This window comes from Megalobrama amblycephala, linkage group LG16 (genome assembly GCF_018812025.1).
Source record: "Megalobrama amblycephala isolate DHTTF-2021 linkage group LG16, ASM1881202v1, whole genome shotgun sequence".
In the NCBI taxonomy this organism is placed as follows: domain Eukaryota; kingdom Metazoa; phylum Chordata; class Actinopteri; order Cypriniformes; family Xenocyprididae; genus Megalobrama; species Megalobrama amblycephala.
The window spans coordinates 21,840,651-21,850,912 of NC_063059.1; the positions used below are offsets into that span (position 1 = coordinate 21,840,651).

Sequence of the window (10,262 nt, forward strand, 5' to 3'; positions counted from 1 at the left end):
GTAGTAATTTCAAGGTGCACACGGTGCTGTAGCCAGTACCACTGCCCTTTTTGTGAGATGTACAAAACCACATCACAACTATCCATTGATAACCATGTAGAGAATCATCTAAAATTGGCAGTACATCATGATGGTGAGTATAATTTCACCTTTACTAATTTTATTTTGATTTATAAAATTTGATCAGAGTAATGCATGTCATATGTGTGTAACTTTTCCCCCCAGATTTTGTGATTGTTAAGTGCAATTCACACTGTAGAGAAAATGCACATTTCCACTGCTGTTACTGTCCTGCTACAGTAATAAGAAAAGTGCAGTTAATTACTCATCTTAAAAAATGTAAACAAAAGTTGGCTATTCCTGGCCAGGAAGCTCAATCTCCACTCCTGCATAGCCCAGCAGCCACTGCTCCACTTTCTACTATTTCAGTACAGACTTCTCATGTCATTACACAGGCGCCTCCCCTGTCTTGCCCCATGGCTATCCAAACATCTTCATCTCCAGTTACCTCAGTGTTTCAGTCTCCAGCAATGAGACAGTCTTGGACAGGTCCCTTATGTCAATCTTTGCAACCTGTGACAACGTGCCCTCTTTCTGAAGCTCCATTTCCTCTTTCTGCATCCACCCAAGTACTTCCATCTCCGACTACTTCCTCTGTCCTGGTTCCACCAGAGCAACCAACAGTAAAGCGTCCTCAACTAAAGAAGAACAGAATCAGATGTGATCATTGTGATATGGAATTGAATAAAAAGAACTTGCGAGTTCACATTAGAAGAAGGCACACCACAGTTAAAGAGGCCATCACATTAGAAAGACATTTACTTTGTCAGGTCATTGACAGTAAGCATGGAATTTTTGCAGTGGCAAAATCTTTCAGTGCACCATCAATACCCATCCATGTTCAAAAAAGGATCTGGGGTGTGAATGATAAAGTTATGTGTGAACTAGACCACTGTAATGCTAGTGCTGATTTTGCACAAAGGAGTGGCCTGAAACCATTTGAGTGCTGCCATCTTATGTCTTTAGCTTTCTGTCCCAAAGATGATGGCAGTTCTGTTAATCTCAAAGAGGAAACCCTAAACGAGATGGTGAAAGAAAAATGGTTTGGAGAAAGTAGGAAAGATGCATGCATCGAAAGGCAATGCATGGCAAACAAAGAAGATGTGCCACTTTCTGTAGCGATCACATTTGCTGGGCCCTCAACAAAAAAATATATATCAGTGTATGAGCCAAAAATGTCTTATTACTGCAGACTTGGAAGAGTGACTGTTGTATATGACAGTAAGAAGATCACGTGGGCCTGTCCATGTAATAAAATCAAACAGTCGTGTATTCACAAAGCAATAGCTAAATGGCATTTGTTTCAAAGTCAGAGAGCTCTCTTCCAGAAGGTGAAGACCACCGAAAGGATTGATTCCATGCAGATTCCTCAGCAGCAGTCTGAGAGTGTGGATGACTGTAGTGATCATCAGTACCCACCTAATGATGATGGAATGGAGAGGATGGTGCGCTATTTGATGAAAAATAAATCTCTGCCTGTGGACCTTCCTCAAAATTTGGTTAGTGGTCTACAACATGGAAGTGAATTTAGACACCAACTAATTCCTGAAGAAACATTCTGCTCCGAATGTGAGGGTAATCATGTTCTAAGTGACCCAATTATTATAACCTCACGAGCAAAGATTCTGACCTTTACTGGGGTAGTTGAAGGTAAATATTGTTAAATAAAACATTCAAATTGTTTAAAGAGTGTACTGTTATTTTGTATTTAACTTTTCTGCTCTCTGTTAAGGAATTTCAACTTACTACAAAGTATGTAGCAACTGCAGCATGATGTACAGGTACCAGGAATTCACTGATGGTATCCATAACTTCAATGACCATCTTCTGCTCTCTCTTCACTTGTGTGTAATTCTCCGCAATGCTCTTCAGGTAATATGTGTAGCTATTGATGTTGATATTGTTTTGTGTAGTAAGTATTATGTCATGTAACATAGTCTTTTTTCTTTATACTCTGTGAATATGCCTAGAATCACACTGCTGTTAGCAGAGTAATGAGCATACTTGAAGCTACTGCTAAAGCAAAATTCCCCAGCAAAGACACAGTGCTCCATGCTTACCTCCACTTTGAAGCCTTGAGCAGCCATGTTTATTCTTACACCTGCATCAATTGTGGTTATTACCCCAAAGTGGTGATTATGGATCTCCACAAGAAAGGTGTCTTCAGTATTCCTTGTAAGTATGTGTTGTGTACATTGTATTACAAATGCTTTCTAAAAACAGCATGTTCCTGATTTGTGAATTTGTGTTTTGCAGTCAGTGAAATAGCCACACCACCATCAGATTTCAAGGGTGATACAAACATTGTCTCTTTTTGGGAATCCGTAACGATGGAGATGATTGGCCGGGGATTTCTTTCAAGTAAGTTATTTAATGTGTAATATTATTTAGGTCTGTGTAACTAAAGAAACAATTTACACACTGTATTTCTCTTAAGGTGGCAGGAAAAATCCCTTTGTAGTTTGCCCAAGTTATGATTGTTGGGCTCCTTGGATTGGCCCTAATACCCGAAAGTCAGACATTGTTCTAAACACTGAGCATGCAAAACTGCAAAAAACTAAGTCCTGTGATGTTCCAGATCTTGACGTCACAGAGGAAAGGTTAGGTGATGAGCTCTTTAATCTTAAGGTAAGAACACATGCACAACATCTAATTATGTTTTGCAACAATTTTGGTTATAACCAAAGCCTGTCATATGTTTAGGTTGATGCAGTGAGGAAGCTGTGCAAAGAATGTGGATTGGACACAAAGGGATCAAGGATGGATCTTGTGTTACGTTTGCGAACAGAGATGCAAAACCGTTCTGCGTACGACAAAATCTTCCAGCAGATTTGGGGTGCTTCTGGTAAATTGCCTAACTCTCATCACTTAAATGTCTATATAATAATAATAATAATATAATAATAATAATAATAATAATAATACATTTAATAATGCATAAATATGTAGCTTTGATTGAAGAACAAATGTCACAGGAGTTTATAAATGTATCCCGATGGACACTTTAATTTTCAGCAAAGCATTAATTGGAAGATGCAACATGGGTTAATTATTTTTTTATAATTTAGTTTATTACAAAAAATAAACTAAATTATAAAAAAAAAACTAAGTTAATAGTTGAAGTGTTATTTTTATTTTTTATTTATTTATTTATTTATTTTGTAATGTAATGATTTTAAATATATTTTTTACATTATACTTTCTTTAAATTGTGCTTTGTACATTTCTCTTAGGTGGCTGGGCAGTCATTACATGTCCATGTGGAATAGTGTATTCCATCAAATTCAACATAAGAGCAGAATCTCCCAGAGACTTTGCGGACTTGCTGCTGAGTTGGAAGCACTTTCCTAATGTTGTAATATACGACTTTGCTAGAGGACTTGCAGCACACGTAAATCTTCGTGAAGCAGATTCTCTACCTTTCAGTCCCCATGAAGGAAGACTTGCTGAACCAACTACAGCAAATATCCAGCTAGCAAAGGAAGGCAAGCTCAAAGTTAATCTACCATGGTTGAAAAATAAGAAGGAGAATGAGGATACCAACTGCCATCCTTTGACAGGATCATCAGAGCATTATGCTTTGTATGACAGATTCCATGAATTCAACACCAAAGACCCAAGAGATGCTCTTAGAAGAATCCAAGTAGTCCCAGAACTTTGTGGATGGGTAAATACTCAAACCGCAGAGCAACTTTTTGCTGCAATGCGCAAAAACAATTATTTCCTGAACATGCTCACGCCATCAGGACACACATTTTTGATGCGCAACATCATTCACCATTATAACACAGCACAGAATAAGAACATGGAGGACAGCCTAAGAAAAGTTGTATCACCAAGTGATCAGTTAACCTTCAATGGTTATGGTCAGATAGTACTTGGTAAGTTTTTATTTATTTTTTTTAAATCTTACAATGACCATTCATTTTTTCATGTATTGTAAAAATCACTTTTTCTTGTACTGTATGTGAAGGTACAACTCCACAGTCCCTAAATGATAGTGAGAGACACACCTGTGATATTACACAAATAGACCAAGTACACTGTAAGTAATGTCATTATAAACACTGCACTTGCAAAATCTCACTTCACTTAATAAATACAGTTTTATCTCTTTTCAGACCCCAGCCAAGGTTCAGTGATTGACATGACAGCCCTACAAAATGTGCAGCCAAACAGGGCATGCTGGATGCATCCACAAAGCAGTGACCAAATAAAGATGGTATGTTGAATTGTTTTGCATTTTTATGCAAAGTGTATAATCATACTTACACTTGTTTTTGTTTTTATAGATAAAAAATGCTTTAAATGAAAAGGAATCACAACAACAATTTTTGGCTCAAGTAGGAGCAACAATTCTGGTCAGATCAGATTTTATTACCTTGGGACATCCAAATGATGTTGAAGGGACTGTGAGTATTATCACACGCAATATCATGCTTTTGTTTTGCGATAAGTGAATATTAAATTTGGTTTCTCTCAAATTATTACAGATTTTGAATGCCTGCCTTTCAATGGTCAGAGATATTGCTGACTTAAAGGTAAAGATTTTATATATATCTTCTGTATAGAACTGTTTTTTTTTTTTTTTTTTTTTTTGATTGAGAAAGTGTGCACAAGTGATCCTTTATTAACTGTAATTTTAAATGGTATCTAACAGAACATAAAGGTCCATTGTTTTAGCTCGTATGTGACAGTGACATGGTTGCCACCATTGTGTGCAGACCCTTCAGCTAACTTACCTGTAAGTATGACTGAAATGTTTAATAGAAGTTAACTAGGGTCATTTTAGGTGGCTTTTAAAAATGTTTGTTGTCTGTATTAGGACCATATAGCAGAATGTGACTTCATCTTACTTCCTTCCTGGGCATCAAACCATTGGATGATATGTGTAAGTCTATTGTGTTTAAATTATCAGTTCTCCTTAATGCAAGTAACACTGAGATATTTTGACATAACTAACAGTTGTGTCTTCCAAGAATCATTTAATAGAACCAGTTTTACAGATCATGAAACCAAAAAGCAGAGAGATGTATTTGCTTGATTCACTGCACGGCACTGACTTCACCGATTGTCGTTACATTGATCCCTACAGGTTTTTTCAGAAAAAATATTAAGAGTTCAAAAGAAGTTCAGGATTATGGTAGTTCTGTTTTGTGCCATACATCCTTTTGCATGCATTTTGTTTTTTGTTTTATGGCTCATTTTTCATTGATGCTTAAACTATTTAAATCTACCTTATCACTGGAATTATATTTTATATACAAAGAAAGTTTTTAAACAATGATAAATGAGCCAAGGATTTGTTTGGGGTTGTTCCACCCATTTTTTTGTTTATTAGTATTTAATTATTATTTTTATTCCATTTTTGTTTTTGTTGTTGTTGTTGTTGTTGTTTAAATGCTTTGTAGAATACTTGCACAGCAACTACATCCTGGGCTGTGGAAAGAGTATGGACGTGATGATCTCAATGTAAGCAGTTTTCTTGTTCTCACTAAATTCCATTTTAGATATTCAACCCCATTGTTTTTGATTGTATTTTTGAGTAATTATAATATGTAATATATAATATGTACATATAATATGTAATATGTATAATATGTAATATAATATTAAATTATTTCAATTTAACTCAACAGGGTGCTCCAAGGCAGAATTGTTCAAATAACTGTGGAGTGTTTGTGTTGATGGTAGGAAGAATTGTTTAACAATAAGAAATATTTATTTTCCTTGATAGCTTTGTCAGATTGCTGTCTTTCATTGTTAATTTATTTTTTAGTTTATGAGAAAAATCAATATCCAACAAACTTAACATATTTATACAATCAAACAAAACCATTTAATTAAAGTTCATTACTATTGTTTATGTCTGTTTTGATGTAACTTACTATTAATGTTACACAGTACGCACTCTATGTTGTAATGGGAGGCATCTTTGATTTTGCTGAGGTGAGCTATCAAAACTAATAATTTGGGAAAAAGTTTATTCTCAAAGGGTGATTGTGATTTACATTAAGCATATTTTCCAGTCTGACATGGCTGCAGTAAGGAGATGGTGGTGCTTGCTCCTGCTAACAAATTATCCTGTGAAGTAAGCCTATTTACAAGTACTTCCAATAAATAAAACATATTTATTAGTAGTAGTAGGTGATGGAGGAGTAGAAGTAGCAGTTTTTTATCCTCTCTTTAATAATGTTAATTTGCACAGTATTTGGTGTTTTATGGTGATTTTATTTTTTTTCTCCTCTGTGGACTACTTTTATAGGGAAACTAGTTCACTTTTTTTTTTGTTTTTATATGTAATTTAAGATCAGATGCTGAAAGAAAGCTACTCAGAAAAAGGCGCAAAGAAATGAAAACAGGTATACCTTTAAAATAGGTTTGTAACAACTAATCTGACAACTGATGATAAAATGTTCAAGTTCCTTTTTCCATAAATATTTCATGATTGACGTATTGGTGTGATCTTTCTTTCTTTCTTTCTTTCTTTCTTTCTTTTTTGGAGAATTGGAAATGGAAGCAGAGGCTGATTACATAAGTAAGGTGGGAGTTTTCCCTATTCCAAATGTTATTTTTAACATTTTAAATGTATGCTATTATTTGACTAGTATTTTTTTATAGAAGAATTTTAACCAATTAGTTTTTTTCAGCAGATGCCACCTGAGATCCTGAGACATATCCTCATGAATGTGGTCAAAGAAGATGGAGATGTGGCCTTCTTCAGACTGTCTCTGACGTGCTGGCTTTTCCATGATGTTGTTTGTGAGGCATCATTCAGAAAAGAGGCTCATTTTGCCTGGCTTGACAGTAAGTTTTCATTTTAGTTTTTTTTATATTTATACCAGTAGATGGTTCTACACATTAAGTTTAAGCTGCAAATGCATTTTAAGCTTTGCTCAGAACTTTTTATTGCTTTAAATCTCTCTTACAATAGGTGTTGTCAACTGGAGTGCATACTCCAGTGACTACAAGGAGATGTACCGAGTGCCATATAAAGTGACCAGTTGCCTTTGTTGTGGGGACTTATTTAAAGACTTCCCGCCAGGCTATGTTGGAGATGGAAGGAAAGGAATCCTTCGTGCATTTTACTCGACCAAAGAGTTTGAAGGTTACTGCTCAGCAGACTGCTTCATCTGTGACGGCAATCACTATAGCCCCAAGGACAGCAATTTAGAAAGTTAAATATAAATGGTCACTTGAGTGGCAACTGCTTGATCTGACTGCTGTGTTTGTATATTGAACTTTTTCAAATTAATAAATTTAATAAATGTACTTGCATGTCTTGCAGACACTGAGCAGCAAATTAAGATGAATCTTATGTACAGATCTGTTGAAAACAAGACAATATAGCACTTTTGTTTATTTTGACATCTGACAAGTTTTTTTTCTTTTCTTGGTGCTGTTAATATTTTTGCATTTTCCCCATGAATGTGTACTGGTATTTTAAGTTGTATACAGACTTTATTGTACCTTTTTTTGGATTAAAATTACAGAGACCATTACTTGACTCATTTTTGCTTCCACTCAACAGCAAATATAACCTGAATAAAATAAAATGGCTTTATTTTTAAATGTTCTATAAACATGCATTAAAAAAATAATACTTGCGGTGACATTATGCTATTAATACATCAAATTTAGGTTTAAAAACTCTAAAATCGTGTGATTTAAAATGTTGTCCAGACAACTATTTTGCATGTGTGTAGAGAAACTGTAAATAATATAGATCTTTAAATAAATGTAAATAATTACTTATGACTGTTCATCAATTAGATTATCATCTTAATACAATATTGAGCATGCGTGTCACTTAAGAGTAGCGCATGCGCATTATAATCCATAGATTATAGGTAGTGCGCATGCGTCTATGACGTCACCAAAACACACCACCGCGCATGCGCGTGACAACGTCCAGTACGTATTGGATCTGATCCAGCTACGTCATCGTGCTACAGGCTGCAGCGAGGACTTCTTGCATTGCTGTGGTGGGTCTTTAGCCTGAATGCAGTGCTCACAGTGTGGTGTGAGTGTACACATGTGACTGCTGGGTTTCTTCGATATTTTTTTTTCTTTTCTATTATCTCAAATAAAGATCATTGTTGAAATTGACACCACCTTGTCTGGTATCTGACTCGGCCTTAACTAACCTGTGAGCCTAGTGTATTTTACCGTGAAGGGCGATCCCTGGTAGTGATTCTAGCCCTTTTTCACTTCTCCCATTTACTCCCACTACCACACAGAGCATTAAGTGCATTATATATTTGAATACAAAAATAACTAAGATTCACATTTATTATATTTCAGGAAACCTAATTCAGTGATATCTGTATGCATGTCAGATAATAGGGATATTTTGAGTGTTAATCTATGAATGGATCTTTAAGAGCATTGACTAACATTATTTAATTATATAATGCTTAATCATTAAGATCATGCATGTTCTTTCAAGTAGTTAGACATGTGAAAAAAATAAGGACATTTCTGTTTTATATATCCTTTTAAACAGATTTCTGCAGTACCTTCACTCACTTCCAGAGGTTCCTAGTTGAATACATGGATCTTAAAAGCGTTCTTGTAAATGCATCCTCTCTTTGCAGCATTACAACATATTGAAAATCATTCTCGTGTCAGTAGCTGTGTCCCAAATGACATACTATACACTATGCACACATACTATGCAATATGTACTCAACCATCTAGTGTATGAGATTTAAAAGGCAATTTTATGGCGGCATTTTAATGCCATTAATGATCGAGCGCACAACTGATGCTTGCGCGCGCAGTAAATCACTTCCACGAGAGGATAACAGATCTGCACGCGAGGAAACGGGAGCCCGCGAGCTCATTTTAAACCCGCGCGCGCGCATGACATCTCTTCTGCGCGCAGATGAAGCCCTCGCGTGCTCGGACAAGACTCGCAGCACGCGCGTCATCATTCCCTACACTCGCGCTCAATCTTCTATTTTGCTCGCGCGAACACTTTTGATTTTTGTCAGTCGTGGGGCGGGACTTTACTTATTTCAGTGTAACCTCAAATGTCATTGGTCAATTCAGTTTTTCGGAAGTCTGTTGTGATTGGACGCCTGTTGTAAAACGATTAGACATGGCTTGGACCAGATGAAAAAATACTATAGTAATTTATAGTAAATACTATAGTGTTTTTGAACCATACTAAAGTAAAGTACTTTAATTTGCTGTGGTAATTCTGTAGTTGTTGAGGGTAATATAAACAAATTTAATTTACCCAAATACTGTAGTTTTCTACAACTATAGGGTATATTACCACAATATACACTAGGGTTTACTGTAGTAAAAACTAAAGTAGGATACAGTATTTATTACAGTTTATCAGTTCATCATAGTTAATACACTGTATACTGAAGCATTCATTAACAAAGTGTTGTAAATTATATAATGTATACAGTATACTACACTTTACTATAGTATGGTCCAAAACACTATAGTATTTACTATTATTATGCAAGTGAGTTAAACTTTATTTATTGACTGATTGATTGCGTTATTATTATATGTCCTTATTAGATACTATATTAACTTGATTTATTATTTTTATGGAGCTGTAGCTGCTGGGGTAAAATGAGAACACATAGTAGTTCACCGCTACATTATCATTATACTTCCACTAAACAGTATCTGTTTACCCATAATAGTATAAAAAACAACAACAAAAAAACTAAATATGTCTTAGATATAAAGATTTCTAAATTGGGTTTCGGGGGTATGATCATTCATACTGTGTACTGTATCTTAACTTTAGCTGCAACCTTTCAACAGAGTGAAATGCTGAAACCATTTTATACTGTATTTAATGGAAAATATATTAACCTGATAATATATTAAACTGACAAAGAATGATAACAAAAAGCTTACACAACAACTCTTGCTGATATGAACAAGTGATTTCTCTTTCATCCAAAGCCACATGAAGCAATTCTGGATTTAGAATCATAGTTACAACTATTTAATGGACACTTTTGACATTTCTGTAGTTCTCAGAACTGATATAATTTTGGCTGGGTAAACAGATACTGTTTAGTGGAAGTATAGTGGTAATGTAGCAGTGAACTACAGCAAATATAATGTGTTCTCTTATTTCCCCAGCAGCTACACCTCCATAAAAATAATAATAAATCAAGTTAATGTATCTAGTAAGGCCATATTATAATAATAATGCAATCAAT

The 10,262-nt window shown here is 35.1% G+C and overlaps 1 protein-coding gene across 9 annotated transcripts; it reads left to right on the top strand.

Moving 5' to 3' along the window:
• Nucleotides 1-8: 8 nt before the first annotated feature.
• On the top strand, nt 9-6,769 carry LOC125249333. Of its 9 annotated transcripts, none has more exons than XM_048161607.1 (21): nt 9-133; nt 226-1,710; nt 1,793-1,932; nt 2,031-2,235; nt 2,317-2,421; nt 2,498-2,688; nt 2,764-2,905; nt 3,294-3,941; nt 4,034-4,105; nt 4,182-4,282; nt 4,353-4,472; nt 4,554-4,601; nt 4,721-4,804; nt 4,886-4,951; nt 5,472-5,532; nt 5,700-5,750; nt 5,965-6,009; nt 6,090-6,151; nt 6,370-6,422; nt 6,566-6,598; nt 6,714-6,769. In XM_048161607.1, the coding sequence occupies exons 1-15, from the start codon at nt 58-60 to the stop codon at nt 5,520-5,522; spliced, it is 3,534 nt and encodes a 1,177-aa protein (XP_048017564.1). In that variant the 5' UTR covers nt 9-57; the 3' UTR covers nt 5,523-5,532; nt 5,700-5,750; nt 5,965-6,009; nt 6,090-6,151; nt 6,370-6,422; nt 6,566-6,598; nt 6,714-6,769. The 9 variants fall into 9 exon arrangements, with proteins under 9 accessions (XP_048017564.1, XP_048017565.1, XP_048017567.1 ...); XM_048161608.1 differs by having other exon boundaries at nt 6,711-6,766; XM_048161610.1 differs by lacking the exon at nt 6,090-6,151 and having other exon boundaries at nt 6,566-6,603; nt 6,714-6,730.
• The last annotated feature ends 3,493 nt before the right edge of the window (nt 6,770-10,262 follow it).

Bases quoted from the DNA above. Each gene is read 5' to 3' on its own strand.
- LOC125249333 (XM_048161604.1), top strand. From the start codon at position 58: ATGTACAAAACCACATCACAACTATCCATTGATAACCATGTAGAGAAT. The intron at 4,602-4,720 runs GTAAAGATTTTA...GGTATCTAACAG, and splicing joins GAGATATTGCTGACTTAAAG to AACATAAAGGTCCATTGTTT. The intron at 4,805-4,885 runs GTAAGTATGACT...TGTCTGTATTAG, and splicing joins ACCCTTCAGCTAACTTACCT to GACCATATAGCAGAATGTGA.